A 23,449-nucleotide genomic window follows, 5' to 3' on the forward strand; every position below is an offset into this window, starting at 1 on the left:
AGACACATGGTGGGACCAAGGTTATCAGATGAAAAACAACATACCAGCCCTGTTGGGTGTGACTGGAGCATTCAAAGGAGAGTGACCTGGAGTCAATCATTAAATAGCATTTCCACCTAGAGGTTCACATAATCATTGTGACCTGCAAATTTTCAGCAACTCTCACTGAAAGAATGATTCAGCTCCACCAGAGAGCACGATCTGGTTGTAATTGTGGGAGATAATTCTAATTCTTAAGATTAGAAGTATTTGAAGGGGTAGACAGGGCACCCAAGAGGGTAAGGAGATCTGGAAATAAGAGCATGAGCCTGATATCTCTAGCAACTGACTGTCAATCGTGGCTCATATCTGGAAGGCAATAGGGAGTGGTGGGGAGCATGGCAAACTGAACCCACATACTTGCCCATCTGAACAGATCTGTACCAACTGCAGACAACCAGGAATGCCAATCCAGGGTTATCAGAAGACCTTGTGTTTAAGAGCAGCCAGGGATCTTAAATGTTATGTCAAATCTTAATCTGATTCTCCAACACTGGCAACTCTAGATTTGTAAACCACCATGGGCCACTTTGAGACAACCGGTATGGCTCTCACAGCTCCTAACAATCCTAAGATTATTTTCTACACTGGATTTCTAGGACATCCCCCACAGCAACCTTACCACAGACTCTTCCCACTCCTTACCACTCATAAGCCCAGTGTACCCAGAACCTGCTCTCAGGCCACAGGACTGAGTCCAGCAGCCCATTTTAAGACACAATGAATTCCCTGGTGAGATAAGTACTGATTTGTTTTCACATTACTTCTACATCCTGACTGAAAGAGAAAATTTATGATTTCAGATTATTTAAACTGGATCATTTACCAAAACTTCTATATTCACATTGCTTACATCTATCAACATTGATGTAAACATTTGCAGTCTTCCAAATAGATACCACAGTAGCTCTTGTGTTTGCCCCTTCTCTCCCATCATATAGTCAGCTTGGGGTGCTATAACAATAATACTATAGACTGGGTGACTTAAACAACAAACGCTTATCAATTACAGTTCTGGAGGCTGAAAGTCCAGGATCAAGGAAGCAGGGACATGCTTTCTTATAAGGACACTAATCCCATCATGAGGGTTCCACCCTCATGACCTAATTACCTCCTAAAAGCCCCACCTCCAAATAACTTCACATTGGGGATTATTAGGGTTTCGACATATGAATTTTGTGGGGACACACTCAGTCCATAGCACATGTCAAAAACACCTCTCTCTCTCTCTCTCTCTCTCTCTCTCTCTCTCTCTCTCTCTCTCGCACACACACACACACACACACACACACACACACACACACACACACAGATGAACACACAAGTTGGAGGGCCAAAAAGTATTGGGAAAGGGAAGTTTGATAAGTGTACCTACTGTATGCACAAAATGTATGATGAGGGAGTCCTTATGCATAAGAGGGCTCTGGTACAGTGTGCTAGTCATGGCCTTTTTTGTTGTTTATTTGTAATTCATCTGAGCCCCTACTATGTGCCACGCTCTTAATACACAGTGTGTATTTAACCCTAGTGATGCTAGCTGCTTTGTTAACTTCTCTGAGGAAACTATAAATAGAACAGTTGGAAATAGCGTTCATGAAAGGAATGTGGCAAACAGAGGACTGATGGAGGACAGTCATCCACGAGGAAGCATGCAGACACCACCCCCCCCCCAAACACAGTTGGCTTGTGTGATTCTGACATGTGACCCTAAAGAATAAGTTTAATAAGTTCGCCAGCTCTGACAATTTAATACCTTTAAAATATATCCCCAGCCATGAGACTGGCAAAAATGTAGTCGTATGATGTAGCAGACTGATATTATCTCCCAGTGTCCCCTTCCTCCTTTTAGAAATGGAACCTTCCCTCCCTCCCTCCATATAGGCATGTGGTGGGGGCATTATTCTGTCTATATGTTATCACCACATGTCTATATGCCAACTTCAGGAACTCATGAATATATCACCTAACCTGGAAAAAGAGACTTTGCAGATGTGAATAAGCTGAGGATCTTGAGATAGGGATTATCTGGGGGAACCCAGTGTAATCACAAGGGCCCTTAAAAGATGGAAGAAGGAGGCAGAAGAAACAGAGAAGGAGATGTGATGGCAGAGTTTGGAAGGATGCAAGGAAGGGGCCAGCAGCCAAGGACTGTGGGCCACCTCTAGAATATGGAAAAGGCCAAGGAAAGAGATGCTCCCCAGACCCTCCAGAAGGAACCACCCCTGCTGGCCCATTTGGACTTCTGAGCCCCTGAACTGTAAGATAATAATTCTGTGCTGTTTTAAGCCATTAACTTTGAGGCAATTTGTTACAGCAGCAACAGCAAACTAATACAACCCCAGTTTGTGTTGGGCACAGGGCTGTCTGGCTGGAGATTATGTTCCCCTAGACTTACCCACAACCAGGGCTGAGACTGTAGCTAAGTGTTTGCCTATGGAGTGTGGGTGGGAGTGACACAAGCAGTTTCCAGGCCATATCCTTTAAAGAGGCGCGCTGCTCACCCTCCACTTCCCTCTCACTAGCTGGTGAGCCAGCTCCCACTCTATTAACAAAGGCAACAACCTAGAAACAGTGGGGAAACAATAAGAAAGAAGGAACCCAACCCCAATGACATTGTAGACAAAGCCATTCACACAGCCCCAATAGTTAGCAGGCAGTGGTCTGAGTGGGAAATAGACATCTATGCTATCTTGGGGTCTCTGTGACAGCAATTCAGCCTCTACCCTAATACATCTGGGATACCAAATGGTGGTGGGAATGGGAGCAGCAGAGACTTTTCCACTTGGAGTACACACTTTGAAAAGCAATTAGGCATTTGCTTCTAACGCTCACATACTCTGTGCTCCGATGAGTTCTCTTCTTCATTATTTTGTTCATTCACGCATTTACTGGGAACATATGCGAGCACAACCACTTTAAAAATCAAGCAACTTGCCGAAACCGGTTTGGCTCAGTGGATAGAGCGTCGGCCTGCGGACTGAAAGGTCCCGGGTTCGATTCCGGTCAAGGGCATGTATCTTGGTTGCGGGCACATCCTCAGTGAGAGGTGTGCAGGAGGCAGCTGATCGATGTTTCTCTCTCATCGATGTTTCTAGCTCTCTATCCCTCTCCCTTTCTGTGAAATATCAATAAAATAAACTTTAAAAAAAAAAAAATCAAGCAACTTGAAATCCAGCAAAATTATTCCTTGCTATATACGCCTGTAGAAAACATACTTCACATGTGTACCCCCAGACATTAGAATGATAATAGCTAGTCCATTCAGAGTAGCAAAAACCTGGAGCAATGCAGAAGTCCATCACTGGTGGAAAGGATAACTACATGGTGACACATTCGAACAACGAAATGCCAAACAGGCCTCATAAATGGACTACAAAATGAGAGACAACAAGCAAATCACAAGTTTCTGTGCAGTGTAGATGCCAGTTTCATAAAACTAAAACCAAGTAAAGCCAGACAAAATGTTTTTAGGAGATACATATGGAAGTGATAAAACTGTTTCTTAAAGAAAAAGGGGAAATGGTTTTTAAAAAGTCTCACTATGGTGGTCTCCTCTAGAGAATGCAGGGGAGGGACGGAGCCAGAGCACACATTGGGGGACAGGTTCACAAGTATCCTATCTAATAAAGAGGGAATATGCTAATTGACCATCACTCTGTCACAAAGATGGCTGCACGCACAGCTGAGGCCAAGTTCCCATAAGGAGCCTTAACAAGCAATCAGCAGGGACCTGAGGCTATGCCCTCCCCCACCCCTGTGGGGCTTGACAGGGGACCTCAGGCCACACACCCCACCCCAGCACTGGGCCAGGGGACCTGAGGCTGTGACCCCCTGCCTGGCGGGGCTTGACAGGGGACCTCAAGGCATGCCCCTCCCTGCCCCAGTCTGGGCCAGGGGACCTGAGGCTACACCCCCTGCCCAGCGGGGCTTGACAAGGGTGGGACTGGCCAGGTCTGTATCTAGCCCAGCCGTGGGCAAACTAGGGCCCGCGGGCCGGATCCGGCCCTTCGGCTGTTCTATCCGGCCCGCAGAGCCGAAAGAGCGGAGGGTTCTCTTGCTCTCCCCTTCGCTCCTTTACTTTGAATTTATATTAGTTCACACAAACACTCCATCCATGCTTTTGTTCCGGCCCTCCGGTCCAGTTTAAGAACCCATTGTGGCCCTCGAGTCAAAAAGTTTGCCCACCCCTGATCTAGCCCAATGGGGGCGGGGGCTGGCCGGGTCTGGGTCTCATGCGATTTTGAGGCGCATGTGGGTGGGCGGGGACTTGACTCTGGGTCCCGTGGTGTGCCCCAGACTCTGACAGGAGGAAGGTTTTCATATACATTTTACTGATTTTCTTTCATCTCTGACACTTCTATTATAGAGAAAGAGCAAATAGCGATATTAAATTATTTCCTCTAATTAATCCCCTTTTAATGTGCACGAATTTCGTACACCAGGCCACTAGTATATTCTATAATGATGCTTGACACCATCCATATGACATGTAGTCTGAGTGTATCAAATAACATATCTGCTCTCAAAACTGTTTTATAAGTCATAGTTCCATGTGAAAAGGCCTCAGAAGGCACTGCATTAGGGAAGGATGTTCACCGTGGTTTGAAGGGAGAAAGAGATGAACAAAAAAGAGAAAAGTGAATGCAAAAGACTGTGCCACATCAGGCAGAGTGTGTGCTGTCACATTGCCAGCAATGACTTCATTTCTAAAACACACCATTGTGTCTCCCATTAGTATTGATTTGTGCTTTATTGGGTTAATTTATACTTAATTTGTGAACCTGTTTCAGGTTTATACTTACAAATGAGCTAAAAGCAATAGAAGCTTATATCTAGTTAAGTGCCTATATTTTCAAAATAGCATTATTATTTAAAAGCTGGGGGTTGGGAATGGCCAGGGAGAGTTCAATGGGGGAAAAATGAGACTTACGTAATACTTTAAACAATAAATAATTTAAATTTTAAAAAAGGTTTAAGGCAATTGCCCTGACCCAGTGGCTCAGTTGTTTGGAGCATCATCCATACACCAAAAGGTTGAGAGTTCAATCCCTGGTTGGGGTGCGTGCGGAGGGCAACTGATTGTTGTTTCTCTCTCAATATCAATATTTCTCCCTCCTCTCCTCTCTCTCCCTCCCTCCCTTCATTCCTTCTTCTCTTTCTAAAAATCAGTACAAAATATTCTCAGGTGAGGATTAAAAATAAAAAATAAGTAAATAAATAAAAGTGTAAGGCAATTAAAAAGAAATGGAATTCTGACACATGCTACAACATGGATGAACCTTGAAGACATTACATTATGCAAAATAAGGCAGTCACAAAAGATAAAGACTGTATGATTCCATTTATACGAGGTCCATGGAGCAGTCAAAATGTTAGAGACAGAAAGAGGCTGGGAAGAGGAGGAATAGGAAATTAGTGTTTAATAGATATGCAGTTTCAGATGGAGAAGATGAAAAGTTCTGGAGATGGATGGTGGTGATGGTTGTACAACAATGTGAATATACTTAATGTCACTGAATTGTACACTTAAAATAGTTAAATGGTAAATTTCATGTTACATATATGTTACCACAATAAAAAATAGTTAAAATGGTAACTTTTTTGTTATATATATTTTACTGCAATAATGAAATAAATTAAAAAACTAATAAATTTTTTTTAATTTAAAGTAAAATAGGGATTCTTGGGAAATATTTTCCTTATGAAGGGAACTTTGCATTACTGACTTGAGAAACCCTGTTATTCTGCTTGGTTTTTCTCTAGACCTCCAGTGAGGAGGGAGTTTCAGAGACTAAATAAACATAGTAGTAGCTCAGAAAGTTGTCTTCTAACTTGACGTGTGTTCCTCAGATTGATACTTCACCTTCTTTCTGGATAAACAGAAGTGGTTCAAATAAACACCCTTTGGTTTAACTGCTCATTTCGTTGTGTGGTTCATGAAATGATCACCTCGTAGTCTCCCCCCGAAAGGGAAATGAAAGTGAACTAAAAAGTGCCATATCTTACACTTGGCAGCCACTCACTGACACTCACAGAATTTAACTGAATTAATATTATGGCTGTAGATTTACTAATTTTGATAATATTAATAAGATATTATTTATAATAAATAATTCAAAATTTAAATGTCAAATATTTATATTTTGTTATAAATTTCAGTATTGAGTCAACTTTCTCATTTGTCATACCAGTGCAGGCTGCTTTTACTGGAAATTTGAAAAGGTAACAAAGGGAGAAAGTATATGGTACAAGTTAGCTACCAGTGCTTTCCAACATGTATTATCATGGAGTTTAGAACTTTCACAAAGATTTGCCTCAGGGAGAGCATCATATTCAACTAATTTTTTCCAGGTACATGAACTAACATGTGACACACCCTTGGTAGCTGAGGAGCGAATACTTTACACAATGCTGTCCATTAACGAAACATGCATCAAGAGGCAACACTTGAAGATGCTTCTTCCAGCCTGGATCCTGGGATTCTAGGTACCTTTACCTGGTGACCTTTGAAGCTAAAAGCACAGATTTTTAGGGGAATGTATGATGATGACACAAAGCTAAGCTAGGAAACCACAGGAAGGCTATTTCAGCCATGACTTTTCCCTTTGCAACATGGGACTTGGACCCATATCCCAGCCAAATATGGAGTCATGTTGAGGACCCAGGGCCTCAGCACAATTTACCCTAAGGTCTGGGAAACAAGGTTCCTTTAAATGCCAGTCAGGGCATGAGTAAAAGGAAAGAGGGAAGGGGAAAAGAAAGAGAAGAGAAGAAACCAAACCTCCAAGGGTTTCATCTTTCACTGTGCATCACCTAACCTCACACCTGAGCACTAAACCTGGATTAATCATCTCAAAATGCCACATTGAACTGGGTTGTGGAATGTGAACTGTGAACCCCCTATACACAAGCAGTCTCCTTCAGGGGTCTCTCTCTCTCTCTCTCTCTCTCTCTCTCTCTCTCTTACACACACACACACACACACACACACACACACACACACACACACAGTATAGAAGGGATGATAAGCCATATAAGCACACAGTTTCTTGAACTAACACTGAAAGCAAACAAAAGAATGGCAGGTACCCAGCCGATCCACATATAAGAAGTCCCATGGACCAAACTCCTCTTGGTTATCATTCCACATGCACCATTCCAGTCATTTGGAGGCTATGAAGACAAAGAACGGATATGAAATGTCACCCTGCCTACAACTTGATTTCCTTAACAGTGGTTCTCAACCTTTCTAATGCGTGACCCTTTAATACAGTTCCTCATGCTGTGGTGACCCCCAACCATAAAATTATTTTCGTTGCTACTTCATAACTGTAATTTGGCTACTGTTATGAATCGTCATGTAAATATCTGTGTTTTCCAATGGTCTTAGGCGACCCTGCTAGCGGTTCTCAACCTGTGGGTCGCAACTCACAGGTTGAGAACCGCTGCTGTAGAGCCTAAGACCATCGGAAAACACAGACATTTACATTACGATTCATTAACAGTAGCCAAATTACAGTTATGAAGTAGCAACGAAAATAATTTTATGGTTGGGGGTCACCACAGCATGAGGAACTGTATTAAAGGGTCGCGGCATTAGAAAGGTTGAGAACCACTGCCTTAGAAGATAAAAAGGAAAATGATGTCTATCACATCATTACTCATACTATCAACATTATAGAAGCAACCTAAATGCTCAAATGGTAGGGAATGGTTACGTAAGATTCATGAACCCAAATATTCAGCTACTAAAAACGCTGGCTTTGAAGATGACTATGAAGAGAAAAAAAACACACCAAGATCCACAATTATATATATATTACAATACATGTACATATATCCACAAGTATACAGTAAAAAGCCTGAAAAGACATATGCCATAGTGGTTGTATTGAGGTACCATATGGGTGTTCCATTTAAATTCTCCTGCTTCCTATTTTTTAACCTCTATAATGCAGTCATTATATATTTATAATAAAAACCATTTTAAGGTTAGAAAATATTGGAGCTAGAAGAAAACACCCATCCCTCCCACTGATACCACTGTGATTAGCTAGTTATTAATAACAGGAAAGGCCAGACACTATAGGCATGTCATTTGGGCAGCTTCACCAGGAAGCTGCAGCTTTGCACTCCCCAGGGAACCATCAGCCTATTCCCTGCAAAACGCTGGGGGAAGGGGACTGGACAAAGGAAAGACAGACACATGTCCAATGAAGTTGGAGTGACATAGGAAAGGTGCTTGCCTGTCAATCACACCTGTGAACAGAATCATTGGCCAGAAGGGGCGTGGCCACTGCAAGGACACCAAAGTTTGGGATACATAATCTCCTAAACAAAGGAGCACTCTCTGTCTTGTTGCTCCCCACTCTTGTGCTATTGGCTCGCTCTTGGCTTCCTTGCATTTGCCCCTACAGCCCTTGGCCATGCAGACCCCACACGCAACGGACTATTGGACTGCAGCGGGAAACACAAGCTAAGCTAGCCTGATGCTGGCCTGGCCCCAGCTCCAACATGGAAATTCTGGACACTGGCTCTGATTTTAGCTCTGCTGAAGTCCCTGCTATACTTCTATGACTAGATTAAGGGAAATGGGACTCCAGAAACCCAGGGGTGTAATTCCATGGAAATAAAGTTTTATACTATATCGCATCCTCCTGGGGGGCCCCCCAAATGCTTATTTTAACCGTACCCCAAGAATCCCACTTCCATAAGCAACTGGGGGAGACAAGGCCCTCTCTCCTCTGTTAACACCCTCACTCAGGGACAGAGCTCCTCACCATCAGGGAGCAGCTCTTAAAGAGGCCACCTGAGGCTGTGGGCTGGGGAGATCTCCCATGCCAACACTCCAGTCCCCAGCTCTTCCTGCCCTTTGGTGTAGCAGGAGCCCTTCCTAGAGGTGCATATAGGGGGCACATTCCCCAAAGGTTTCTTCTTCCTCAGGGGACCACATATCCTCATGTGGCCATATTGACTTTAGACTGCACATTATAAATGAGAGCTTCATCTAGTTCCATGGGCTACAGTACTGTTTACTGAGCAAAGGAGGCGGTGATATCAGTTGCAAATGCTGAGGCCTGGGGCAATACTGCACAGAGAACTGGGAGGGGTGTGAGAAAGGAAGAAAGGGAGTGTTGAGAGAGACAGAGACAGGAAGAGAGAGAAGAGGGAAGAGACCACAGAGTGGGAGAGGGTTCAGGGGAGAGAGACAATGGGAGACAGGGATTGGGGGAGAGATGAGAGGATGGGAGAGGAGAGAGAAGCTATGAGGGAAAGAGAAGAGCTGGGGGAGAGGGAGAATTAGGGGACAAAGGGGGATGAGGAGGGGAAGGGGAAGTAGAGGGGTAGGAAAAGAGGGAGGAAGAAGAGGACCTTAGTAAGAAGGGGAAGAAAAGGCAGGTGGTGTGGAGGAAAGTATGTAGAAGGGTGGACATGGAGGAGAAGGGCTGTGGGAAAGGAGAAGGGGTACAGACACAGGGATGGGAGAGGAGGGGTGAGGTAGAGAGAGAATGAAGAAAAGAGGGGCAGGGGAAAACGGGACACAAAAGAGAGGTGCTGAGGGGAAGGGGAGGAGACAGAGAGCATGAGGGGGGGAGGATTGGGAGAGGGTGGATGGAGGGAGGGGGTATAGTGAGGGGAGACGTGGGCAGTGAGGGGAGAGGGGAGGAGGGAAGAGAAAGTTTAATTGAGAAAGGAAGTGGGGATAAAAAGGTGTGGGGGACTGAGGGGAGAGAGATGGGATGAGAGGATGATGAGAGGATGGGGGAGAGAAGATGGGGAAATCTAGGACCTGGATGAGAAAGGGGTACCTAGAGGGAAGGTGTGAGGGGAGTGAGGGATGAGAGATGGAGTGAGGGGACAAAGAGAAGCTAAGAGAGAGACGAGAGAAGGCACTGAGGCTGGGGAAAGGCAGGAAGCCAGATATTAGAGGGACAGTCCCCTGCCCCCTTTTCCCTACATCTTTCCGCCAGGCAGTGGCTGTTTTTCACAATGTCTTCATCTCTTCCTCCATTTAAAAACCCACAGGTTCCCTAAAAGGGCCAGACAATGTCACAACTGTACCCCACCCCCACAGCGTGCTATCATCACCAAGCCACCCAAGTGCCCCCAAAGTCACATCCACATTTTTCAAGTGCAGCCAACTCAAAAGGAGAACCCGAGTTCAGTTACACAATTCGAGGTCTCAAAGGGTATAAATAACCCCATTATTTACTCAGAAGCACAACTGTGCATGTCGCTGCAGGAGCCCTTCCTCAAGGGACCTAGCGAAAATGACTCTGAAGATGGAACATCCTCGAATCACCAATCACCCCTTTGTCAAGAGAAAGCCAGGGACAAAATCGGGCCCAGGGCACTCTCGGGTATTCTGAGTTAAGGCTTTCAAGCTTCCTCATTTATAGTGCCTGCCTCAAAAGGGGCCGCCAGCATCCCATCTCACAGCACTGCTCCAGAGGGCAGGGCTTCCTTTGGGTCACCCTGTGTCTCAGCACCTGGTATACACCTGGCACCAAGCAGGCCCTCCTTCAACATTTACACATCTCAGAACTGGGTGCATCCTCCCCTCCCAGGCGTGGGCGGGGAGCAGCCAACTGTGTGGATCCCAGGGGGTGACACTCCAGTGGGCTCAGAGACTTGCTAATGGGAATTTGAAACTGGGACCGAAGTAAGTCACTCTTTTTTTAAAAAAAAAAATGTTTTTATTGATTTCAGAGAGGAAAGGAAAGGAAGGGAGATAGAAACATTGATGATGAGAGAGGATCATGGATCGGCTGCCTCCTGTACACCCCCCAATGGGGATTGAGTCTGCAACCCAGGCCATGTGCTGTGACCGGGAATCGAACCGTGACTTCCTGGTTCAGAGGTTGATGCTCAACCACTGAGCCATGCCGGCTGGGCGCAAGTCACTCTTAAGTTACTGAAACTGTGATGTGTGCCCTATGAATGAGCTGCACACAGAGAAGAAAGGGGACGGGGCAGGGGGATGGCCAGAGGACACATGGGGCGGGCAGCCCATTCCAGGGCTTCTTGGGGCCCTTGGGTTGCATGAGAGGCCCCTGTGGCCCCGGAATGAATGAATGCCCTGCATTAGGGTAGCAGGCTCTGTTTGGCTTCCTCACTTGAAGGAAGTCCTTACTACACAGACGACGTGAACGTGGGAAGACACTTCCTAACGCAGTCCAGAAGCAAGATCTAGCTCAGTTAAGATCCAGGACAAAGTTTTTACCAGTTAAGACTCAGATCAGCTGAGACACAGTACACAGCAGTATCTGCGACAGAACTCTTCCCAAATACGCCCGCCCTCAGCCACAACTGGATGTTCCCAGGGGGAAAATCGCCAGCTAGCTGTGGGTTCTCCCACTATGAACTAAGCAGGCGGTAAAATGAAGGGGGAAGTAACAGAAACACCTGTCTGCTGGTATATGCATGAGATCTGCCTGGACCAAGTTACAGGAAATAAAGCACTGAAGGCCTCTGGGGAGGGTCACGGGACAGCAGCAGGGCTGCGATGGGATGGGAGGGAGACTTTTCACTGCAAGCACTTTCCACCTTTTCAATTTTGAATCATGTGAACGTATGACCGAGTCTAAAAGCGAACTTTACAAAGTCATTTACATATTTCTCTGGCAAGCAGCTGCAGTCTCTATGCCCAACAAACAGATGAATGCTGTGAACTGCTTCCCCTTTCAAAGTTTTCCTTCATTTGGAGACACCCCTACAATTCCCATTTCTCCCCCAAGCCCTCCCCTTCGTTAATTACTTTCTTTTCTGACAAAGGTAACAATTAAGCTAAAAAAAAAAAATTCCCCATCAAACTAACACACACTGACTTTGCCCAACCTGCTTTAGGTGTCACTGCTGAGCTAACTGACAGACTTAGGTCGACACCTGGGTTCTTCATCTAATATTTTATTGAGAACAAAGGAACGGTGAGAAATGGCTAATTAAGTGGCGACACGCTGTCCCATTTTGTTTGTTGTGAAGAGGCTTTGGGGTGTGGGTGTTTTAATGATCAAAATGGGAGAAAGGCAAAGCCCGCTTTCGGAGCCATTGGCGTGAGATGAATTTCACCCAGAAGGCAGCATCGGGGACCGTCTAGGGAAGGAAATGGAGCTTGCTGAAGAAGCTGGCCAAGGGGAAGGCACAGCAGAGCTGGAAGGCCTTTTCCAGTCATGATCCAAAGCAAGATTCAGCACCTCCTTCTAGCTCCAGGCATACAAATAATAGCTAGCTGGAATAATTAGAGAGGACACTAAGCTAATTAAAGACTTTTCACATGGGGAGTGGGTGTGTGATGGATAAAACTGGTGCAGCCCCAGAGGATCAGACCTAGAACAGGGCCCCAAGTCTTCCAAGTCTAGAACAGTCCAGAAAAACCCGGCAAAAACACAGCACTGGTGTGTAAGGGGGTGATGATTAAAACAATCTACACATGCTGAATTTGAGTGTTTAAGGACTTAAATTTGCTATGCAAAAGGAGAAATTAATGAGCACCTAAATAATTATAGTATTTAATCCAGGATACAGAGGAAGAAGCAGCAGTGTGAACTGGATAGCACCTAATCTTGCCACTCTGTCCTCCACACCTGGGGACAGGCCAGCCTCCTGCGGCGGCCCCACCACCGCCCTGGCCACTGGAAGGAAATCAGCTAAGGCCTTTACTGGACTTTTCTTGCCAACTGAATACAGTTCAGTGAGGACAAATATCAGGAATATTTCTGTCACTGTTTTTTCTCCCCGAGGTTAAATATACACAGCTTATCAGTGAAGTAAGGTCCATGAGTTACATTTTGCTTTGTTAAAGTGTCCCCTGATGAAAACCATAGACCTGCCTATAAGATATTTATCCATAATATAGCAATCAAGTTAAAAACTAAGTGCTCATAACCAACCACGTGGCCAGTGTAACTTTGCCAACTAAAGGGATTTAGGTGAAGATACGTGGACTCCATCAACCCTCCACGTGTGAAGGCATTGGCTGCTTTTCTCCCATGATTGAAATATCCTTAATGAACCCCAGTAATTGCCAAAGAAGTTACCCAAGTAACTAACTCACTAAAGCTTCAGGATGTAGGAACATTCAAAATTGTCCCTCATGATGAAAGGGATGTATCCAAGGGGGGGGGGCACCTAGAGGGACAGAGCAAAATTAAAGTACCTCTAAAAGGAAACATTAACCAAAAACACTAAAAAAACAACACCACATTCTCCCTTTCCCCATCCCATTAGGTTCATAACTGGGATCCTTGGGCTTCCAGCTCCAAGATGGCTGGGTGGTCCAGGAACCCCCAGGAGACACCGATTCTAATCCTTAATTTACCAAGAGAGTGATGAAAAAGTGTTTGAAATAGATAGCAGTGCTGGTTGCACACATTGTGAATTTACTTAATCACACTAAATTATGCACTTAAAATGGTTTAAAATGGGCCCTGGTCAGGTAGCTCAGTTGGTTAGAGCAGTGGTCGGCAAACTGCGGCTCGCGAGCCACATGCGGCTCTTTGGCCCCTTGAATTTTTAGCAAAGGCTAGCTTAGGAGTAACCTAATTAAGTTAATAACAATGTACCTACCTATATAGTTTAAGTTTAAAAAATTTGGCTCTCAAAAGAAATTTCAATCGTTGTACTGTTGATATTTGGCTCTGTTGACTAATGAGTTTGCCAACCACTGGGTTAGAGCATAATCTAGATACACCAAGGTTTCGGGCTCAATTCCTGGTCAGGGCACATACAAGAATCAACCAATGAATACATAAATAAGTGGAACAACAAATCTCTCTCTCTCTCTCTCTCTCTCTCTCTCTCTCTCACTCTCTCTCTCTCTCAATACATTGAAAAAAATTTTGTTATATATATTTTACCATAATTTAAAAAATAATATAACGAAAACCACTGAATTGCACATTTTAGAAGCGTGAATTTTAAGATGTGTGAATTACATTTCAATAAAGCTGCTTTAAAAAAAAAAACTTACCAAGGAAATAGCCTATAGAAAGAGCCTCACTGGGAGAAGCAGGAGCCTGACATTTACTGAGCATTGAGCACCAACATAAATTGCTAGATCTCTCATATTGAAAGGGCATTGAATTCTGCAGCAAGAGGACCATGTCACTTCACCTCTCTGCATCTCAGTTTCATCATCTGATGGTGCAGGCCATGACTGTCAAGGACCCTTCCTGCTTTGCAGTTCCCAGGACCAATGAGTGAGTGGCAGAAGGACCCATCATCTGTCACCTGGCATATAAGCACATCCCACTAGGAAGGCAAAACATCAGGGGAGCCAAACATGGGACAAATAAGTTCAACAACTTCAAGACCCAGCTATTGACAGAAGAGGGGCAAGCGCTGTATTAAGACACTTTCTACTCAAGAACAAAATGGTGAAAGAGTGCCAAAGAGTCCTGTTCCCCAGTGACTTCATGGTTCATTCATAAAACAAAGGCTGTGGCTACAGAGGAAAACCTTCTGTTCCAGAGCGGCTGGTACTGAAGGAGGGAAATGGGGCTCCAGCCATCTGTGTAACACTCAGAGCCAGCTTCCCCCTCATTTGGACTGGAATACTGTGGTGAGGGCTGTCCTGTGCATTGTAGGACATGTAGCAGTGTCCCCTGGCCACTGGCCACCAGATGCCAGTTAGACTGCCCTCCCCCCACCAGCTGTGACAACCAAGTGTCTCCAGACGTTGCCAAATGTCCCCCTGGAGGGCAGAATTGTCCCCAGTTGAGAACCACTGCCAAAGAGAATTTTCTATCTTAAAACTGGCCATTCTTTGTTGAAGTCATGCGACACATGTGGTGTTATCCTTCTCATCCATGGCAGTGCAGGCCACCGTGAACTGTCAGCAAGCAGACCTTGTCAGCAGGCTCTGCCTGGAGAATTTTCCACAATTGCACACACCTCCTGGTAACCAATAACCTTGGAGAATTTTGAGTTGCAACTGCACTTGGGTGAAAGGGTCATTCATTCATTCATTCATTCATTTGTCAACATAGAGCACTTACCGTATGCCAGGCAATGAGTCTGGGCAATGGAGTTGGGAACCCCAGTCAGAGATGAACTGACTTAATACAAGATGAAGTGTTGTACAGCAACCTTTAGAACAGGCCTCAAAAAATGAATAAGGGGTGCGCTAGGCTGAATAATAGCCCCCCAAAGATCACATCCTAGTCCCCAGAACTCTCTATAATTATGCTAGCTTCCATGGCAAAAGGGTCTTTGCAGATGTAATTAAGTTAAGGGTTTTTATATGAGGAGGGTATCCTGGATTATCCAGATGAGCCCAATCTAATACAGCAGTCCTTATAAAAGGAAGGCAGGAGGGTCAGAGTAAGAGAGGAGATGTTAGCACAGAAGCAGAGGTTAGCGCAGGGGTGGGCAAACTTTTTGACTCGAGGGCCACAATGGGTTCTTAAACTGGACCGGAGGGCCGGAACAAAAGCATGGCTGGAGTGTTTGTGTGAACTAATATGAATTCAAAGTAAAGGAGCGGAGGGGAGAGCAAGAGAACCAGATAGAACAGCCGGATCCGGCCCGCGGGCCATAATTTGCCCAAGGCAGGGTTAGCGTGATGTGGCCACAAGCCAATGAATACAGGCCAGCTCTAGCAGCTAGAGGAACTGGATTCTGCCCCAGAGCCTCCAGAAGGAAGCAGCCCTGCTGGCACCTTGATATTGACCCAGCATACCCCATTTTGGACCTCTGACCTCCAGAAGTATAAGATTACAAGTTGATGTTGTTTGAAGCCACTGAGCTTGCAGCACTTTGTTACAGCATCAAGAGGAAACTAATACAGAGAGACTACAAGGCAGACAAGAGAGTGAAATCGTTTTCCATCAGGGGATCTACATGGGGGAAGGCTCAGCCTGAATAAGCATGGAGCAAGAAAAAGCTTGGGTGGCTGCTGGACTTCACAAAGGCTCCATTAAGGCATTCAGGATCTAAAGCAGCTGCAGAATGGTAGATACATGGGGCTAATTCTAGAAACATCTGGGGCTTGACTGTGCATTGGGAGGCGCTGAGAAAGAGGAGAAGGAAGAAGAGGCAAGGCAACGAGCAGGTTACTATGGAGGTAACAGGAAAGGTGGTAATACAAGGAAATGGGGAATAAAAGAGTCAGGAAAAATACCATGGGGGGGGAAATGCTGAGCTCAATTTACCACATGTTCTGTTTGAGGTGTCTGAAACAGACCTGGGTGAAGTTAACTAGAAGGGTAGGAATAATAATTACCTCAAAAGTATTCATTTTAGGCTTACCATATGCCAGGCTTAGGGACACAATAACCAAGCAGACGCAGTCCCTGCCCTCCTCAAGTGTGGCAGAGAGAAACTGAAGAGTCAGTATCAGAGTGATATATCAGAAAGACTTGACTGGCCATTGCTGGCTTGGAAGATAGAAGGGGGCCAACAGGTCAGGATAGTGGGCAGATTCTGGAAGATGGAAAAAGCAAAAAAAGATATTCTCCCCTAGAGCCTGCAGAAGGAATACAGCCCTGCGGACATCTTGATGTTAGCCCAGTGAGACCCATTTTAGACTTCTGACCCCCAGAATGGCAAGATAATAAATTTGTGTTGTTTTAAGTCACTGTTTGTGGTAATTCGTTATAGCAGCGATTAGGAACTAATACAGGTCACAAACACATATAAAAACCCCTAATAATGCTAACAATCTATTTTTTAATGTTTTTATTGATTTTTAGAGAGGGGGGGAAGGAAGAGGGATAGAGAGATAAAAATATTGATGAGAGAGAAACATCATGGATCTGCTGTCTCCTACACATCCCCTACTGGGGATGGAGCCCACAACCCAGGCATGTGCCCCGACAGGGAATCGAACCGGTGACCTATTGGTTCCCAGGGCTGGTGCCCAACCACTGAACCACACTGGCCAGGCCTAACCATCTATTTTTACTATCCCCTCTAAAGATAGAGGGATGCACACATTGTGAATGTACTTAATGGCACTAAACCAGGGGTGGGCAAACTTTTTGACTCGAGGGCCACAATGGGTTCTTAAACTGGACCGGAAGGCCGGAACAAAAGCATGGATGGAGTGTTTGTGTGAACTAATATAAATTCAAAGTAAAGGAGCGGAGGGGAGAGCAAGAGAACCGAATAGAACAGCCGGATCCGGCCCGCGGGCCGTAGTTTGCCCAAGGCTGCACTAAACTATGCACTTAAAAATTGTTAACATGGGCCCTTGGCCCAGTAGCTCAGGTGGAATAAATAAATAAATAAGGTGAAGGGAAAAGATGGATGATAGGAAAAACCTGTGTGATACTCTGATAAAAGTCCAAGCAACTAACAATGAGATGAGCCAGCTAGTGTTACTAATGCCCAGGTGTTGGAGGTCTGGCTTGGACTGGATTCACGAAAGAGTCAACACTGTACTCTCCTAGTAACTCCATGAGAGAGTTGTTCTAAACTAGGAGCATATTTGTCTCCTCTAACTAAGGTCACACGTCACTTACAGCAGCATCTTTTTTTTTTTTTTAATGTTTTCGTCTGTGGTCCTAAGCACACGTGTGCTGTTGTTTAGCCTTTTTCCCTTTCTGCCATGGATGGAGGAATCATTTTTTAAAATATATTTTTAATTGATTTTTAGAGAGAGAGGAAGGGAGAGGGAGAGAGAAACATCAATGTGAGAGAAAAACATTAATCGGTTGCCTCCCCTATGCACCCCAAGCAGGGACAAACCTGCAACCCAGGCATGTGCCCTGACCAGGAATTGACCCGGCAATGTTTCAGTGCACAAGGCAACATTCAACCAGTTGAGCCACACCAGCCAGGGCACAACAGGATCTTACTTTACGACCAGAATGCCCATGTACTCTTCAGTGACCCACATACACTACACTTCACTTTCTCAACTGCAAGGCAAGGAGGTTCTGGACGCAACGTTGAGCTTGCACCAGAACTACCTGGAGGGCTCATTAATACACAGACTGCTGGGCTCCACCCAGAGAGTTCCTGATTCAGTAGGTCAGAGTTGGGGGCCAGAGAATTTGTCTCTAATGGGATCCCAGGGGAGGCTGATGCTGCTGGTTTCTCGTATCAATCATGTCACACTCTGAGAACCACCAGAGTAGAGACTTCTTCTCTCACACTGAAAGGAGTCTAATATTTTCCTGCCCTGCATCTTTCCCACTTAGAGCGGCCCTGACTTCATGCTTCTTAGCAGCTTGCTCTGCTTTCCTCTGGATCTCTGCCCCTGGTATAGCATTGCAGCTGTCCATTCTGCTTAAAGTTGAAAAACAGTCCCAGGACTAGAGCTAGCCGATATTCAAGAATTAGCCACAGGATATACCTAGAAAGCCATTCTCCTCCCCTACCAGCTCCGATCCGCTGCCCTGATTCATCACGTAGTTAACTCAAGGACAGAGAAAAGCAGCCCCTGCCATCCGGAAGCTGGCCAGGCACTTTCCTGTTGCGCATAAACAACTACACAGAACACAAACAACAGACAAGGCCACTCTGACCAGTATGGGACAAGACGAAAACAAGGCCATTCAGTAACCATGTCTGAACACAGACAAAGCATGAACCTTGTCCAAGCCACAAACGTCACCAAACATCCCCCAATCCTGGCTAATGAGTGACGGCTGCTTCTTTACCCATCACAGCCTCTGCCTAGTCTTCTTGCTTCCAGATGGCATTGATTAAGGCACCCAATCATGGAATTACCCTGCCCCCAGTCCTGAGCAATGCCCGGCATCCTTAAATGCTCCCCCCAAACACCTAATACGGGCCAAATCCTATATGTGGGCCTTCCTGACACCCTCTTGCTGTGATGCCCCACAGGGCCCCAAGGTGTGCCTTCTTCTCCCCCCCCCCCCCCCCCCCCCCCCGCTGCAAGGAGAAGAACGCCTGCTTGTTCCACTCCAGGTGTGTTCCTTGGGGTGTGGCTGGAGGGAAGTGACGACTCCTACCCAACTTTCAGATTTCATCTCAAACACCATCTCCTCGATGCCACTACCCTTACCCTGCTGCAGCCTAAATCAGATTCCCTCTCTAATCTTTCACAAAACCTTCCATGGCTTTGAATTACATACTGTTGTAAGCCCCGCACTCAAGTTTACCTCTTGCACTTGACTGAGACGCCCACGCCAGCAGGTCTGCATGCGCTGTCCACCTGTTTCTAGTACAATGCCTGGCACAAAGCAGGGGGTCCATGAATATTGGATGGATGGATGGATGGATGGATGGATGGATGGATATTGACCACTGTATACAACCTACTTTAAAACAATTACAAACATAAGAGTTGATGAGAGAATGTCAGCAATGCAAAAGGAACTAAAGTGGTCAGAGAGGAAACAACCAGGGTCTGTACAACCAAGATGGTTTGCCTGTGCCGTGGTGGACCTGCAGTCATGAGCCATAAACGTAGAGCCTTTGCTTCCATTTCTAACTCGCGACTATTTGTGGAGGCCAACACGTGATACTCATTTTCGCTTTAGTTCAGCATAAAGCAGTCTACCACCAAAACCATACATTGCTAAAAACAGTCCAAACTTTGTTGTTACACTGGGATTCTTTAAACGGAAATCATTTGCTGGGCTTGCAAATCTTTCACTACTCACAGATTTGGGTGGTAATAATATGTGTGCAATTGTAATTACAAGAGGCTTTCCCTGTATTGGGTACCATAGGCATCTCCCCACAAGCTCAGAGGGCCTCTCACAACTAACTGGCTTCATTTCAGGGCTGGGGAGTTGATACTTTTCAGTTATTTTTCAGATCAAAGACCATATCATACAGTTTTATTGCATTATCCATCAACAGAAAAATCATCAGGCCAGGTAAGACTGCGAGTGTCTCTAATTGATGAACTGAACAAATCTGAAAACCAAAGACTTGGGAAATGGGGAAGGATGGGTGCCGCATGCCAGTGTGTGTGCGCGGCAGAGACCTGCTTCAGAAACAGGGCTGTTAGGTGGCTCCGTCGGAAAACATACAGAATCAATTGTTAAATACCTGTACTTCATCACAAATACACTGCTGAAGATGCTTTAAAAAGAGTAGGTGATCTTTAGGCACAAACTACTACAAACACCTTAAATCCCACTATAAGCTTTTAAAAGAGTTAAATGACAGTATTCATTTTAATTTTATTACCTTCAAGTATTAACACCTGAAAAAAAATCAAGATCATTTTCTGTACCACCCTCCATCTTTTGTATTGGTTAGAGTAAAAAATAAAAATAAAGCTTAAGCATGAAAGGGCTATAAAATACAGAAGCACTCTCTAATTTTCTTAGATGGCTCTGTATAATGAAAACAGTTCAGACTTGAATAATAAACAGGTCATTTCTTCTTAAATAGAACTCAGTCCTCTTCCCACTGAGATAGAGAAAGCACAGTCCAGACACAGGAGAAGACATTTGGATCTAATTTTCGTGTGTGTGTGTGTGCGCGCGCGCGCGCGCGCGCGCGCGCGCGCAACCCTCTCTGCAACCCACCCAAAACGAAAGGTGATCAAAACAGCATTTTTCGTTACCTATGGAGAAATCAATCGTTACTGAAGTGATGGGTGATTTTAAGGAATATACATTTGTTAATACACTAAAGTTTAGTGACCAAACCATCTCAGTGGGTGCCAAAGCAAAACGAGAATGTGGAGCTAAGTTTTGTCTTCCACAGAGTAGGAAGGTTTCATAGGCCTTCCTTCATTCATTCACTCAATAAATATTTATTTGGGGCCTCCTCCGTGCCAGGCAGCACAGAAGAGCTCTGAGCAAAAACGGGGCAATACAGCACTGACCCTATGGCCATGGAGCTTATAGTAGGGGAGATAAATGTTAAACAAACTCAAAGAAATATGTAATGCTGCTCTACACAAAAGAAAAGGTGCTATGGGAGAAAGGGTAACTGAGAAACTACTTCAGACTGGGGTGGGGAGAGGATCAGAGAAAGGCGCTGAGAAAAGTGACATTAAAGCTGAGAGACCATCAGATCGCCACCACCTTAGAAAAGGAGAACCTGTTTTTGACAAGTGACCAGAAATAGGATCTTAACTTTGCGGGTCAACAACGGACTGGGCTAAACGTCCCCTTTCCAGTTCATCTGTCTCCGTGTGCATCCTGTGATTGCTCGCCTATCGCTTTCTGACTAGCCTACCCAAATCAGAAAGGTATCACTTTATTATATAATTTATTATGATCTACAGCCGTCTTATGCTTGGCCTAGAAACACCCCAAAATAACCTCAGAGGCACGAGAAACAGAGACTGGCTGCCACCCAGAATATTGGCTGGGTGGACCAAACGTTTAAGAGCCACGGCAGTCACAAGTCCTTTGCCCTGTAAAGTGTCAGGTCCTCTGGCCAGCAAGGTGGCTTCAGTGCTCTGGGGTCTGTATAAGATGAGACATGGGACGTGGGGGGAAGGCGGGTTTAGGGTTAGTTGCATACTTGGAACTGATGTTTGATCAGTAAATTGAGGACTGGATCACTGTTTCCAGTTCCTCCCGCCTGCACTTAGAGGATGTGGGAAGTGGCCTTTGAGCACCTCGGAGCGGATAGCTCCCTGAGCTGGAGGAAGGAAGGTAGGCAGAGAGGGGGGTCAGAACCTGCAGGAAGAGGGGCTCCCAGGACCCCAAGGATGGAACGCCAAGCTGAGTGTTGGGGCGTTTCCCACCCCCCACCACGCCAGCCCCCAGCAAAGGCAACCTGGTCCCCCGCCGCCCCAGACCCCGAGCATCCGGCTTCGCTCGCAGCGGGCGAGGCAAGCACCGCGAGCCCCACGCAAAGCAGGAACCCACCAGCTCCGGGTACCCGCGTCTTCAGTGCAGAGGAGGTGAGAAAATGGCCAAGACCAAACTCTCCCCGCCCACCCGAAAAGCCAACCACACCCCCTGCATCCCTCAGCCCAGCCGCCCCGGGCCAGCCCCCGCAGTCCTCAGCCCAGGCCCCCGCGAGGTTCGATGACATGGGCGCGAGTGGGAGTGAACGGGGGTGCGCAAGGCAGGCAGGACGCCCACCACGGTGTCACCCATCGGGGCCCTACCCCGGGGCGCCCTGCCTGGCTTTGCGGTCCTGAATGAAACAGGCGCGCCGCCCTCAGGCTTAGATGGGCACCGGGCATTTGGGGGCGGGTGGCCCCCCACTCACCCATTGGCGTCGAGCCGGGCCGGGCCGCCGAGGCAGCGTGAAAGTTGGCGGAGGCGGACGCGGGGATCGAGGCGCGGGGGTCGGGGTGCGGGAGTCTGGGCGCGCCGGGACCGGGGCGCGGGGATCGGGACGCGGCGGCTGGGCAGGCTTCCTCCTCAATAGCGGCGGCCACGGTGGCTCAGCGCCGCCCGCTGCTGCCTCTGCTGCTGCTGTCGCTGCTGCCCCGGGGCGACTCCTGCTGCTGCTGCATCGCGGCCCGCTGCGCCCGGCTGCGCCGGGTTTCCTGCTCCCCGCGAGTGGAAATTGCGAAAAAAAAAAAAAAAAAAAAAAAAAAAAAGCACCGCCCAGCCCAGCGCCCGGCAGCCGCGGCCCCGCCACCCGCTCTCCCCTCCTCCTCGCCGCCGCGGTGCTCCTGCGGCTCCGCCTGCCGGGGACGCGCGGCTGCCGGGGCGGGGGCGTGGCCCGGGGGCGGGGCGAGGGGCGGGGCTTGCGAGGGGCGGGGCGTCCTTGCGGCTGCCGCGCTGGGGCGTCCCCGCCTCACCGCCCCCTAGGGAAGAACCCAGCTCCCTGTGAAGCTGACCCGCACCCGCGGTGGCTCAGCTAACGCCCCAGGAAATGCCGCGAGACTCCTCGAGACCTGAGGAGATGGGGGGTCCGGGAGGGAGGCGGGTGTCCGAATGGAGGGGCACGTGGGAGCCAACCGCGAGGGCGCGCCAGGGGGCAGTTCGGGCGTGGGGAGGTGAGACCAAGAGCAGGACGGACACCTGCTGAGGGTGATGGATGGTATCCCCGGGGGGTCGAGGCAAGGTAAAATAAGGCTTCACAGAGGGGGCTGTTGTGAAGGAGGGAGAAGGGGTCCCTATAGACTAATGGGAGAGATGCTCTGTCCCTTCAGTGCAGCGTGGGAACGGCAGTCCAGGTGCGAGTTTGCACGTAGGCGGTGGTGGGATGGAGATGCTGAAAGACAGAGAAGGGCGCAGCGGTAACAGCGTGGTGGGGGCTTCTCCCGGCTGTCTCCTGAGCCCCGTGTCTGGGCCAGGTGGGGTTCCTTTGCTCAGCAATGTTCCCAAGCTCCAATGGTGTTTCAAGAATACACTAAGGCAAAGGCTAGCTCCCTCCCCAAAAGGCATCATTGTGCCATATTTACCCCCCAGACCTGCGCAGCCCACCCTTGAGTGGGCACTAAAATGAAAACAGGGAATTCATGGCTAACTCAGGAATTCCTTTTTGGGTCCATTCACCACCACACCTTTCACCATACTCTGCCAGCCACCACATTCATTTACCGACCCGTTATTTTCTTTTCCCT

The 23,449-nt window shown here is 47.0% G+C and overlaps 1 protein-coding gene across 7 annotated transcripts in view; it reads right to left on the bottom strand.

Annotated features, from left to right (window-relative positions):
* Positions 1-22,438, bottom strand: part of SH3KBP1 (SH3 domain containing kinase binding protein 1) — a gene marked incomplete at both ends in the record, with an annotated part of 338,781 nt that extends 316,343 nt beyond the window's left edge. For all 7 annotated transcript variants that reach the window (XM_080652040.1, XM_080652036.1, XM_080652039.1 and 4 more), the window contains one exon: positions 22,141-22,438. In XM_080652040.1, the coding sequence (XP_080508166.1) occupies positions 22,141-22,144 (4 nt within the window). The remainder of the gene's footprint in view (positions 1-22,140) is intronic.
* Between the last annotated feature and the right edge of the window lie 1,011 nt (positions 22,439-23,449).

The sequence above is a fragment of the Plecotus auritus genome (assembly GCF_963455305.1).
Source record: "Plecotus auritus genome assembly, chromosome: X".
Taxonomy (NCBI): Eukaryota; Metazoa; Chordata; class Mammalia; order Chiroptera; family Vespertilionidae; genus Plecotus; species Plecotus auritus.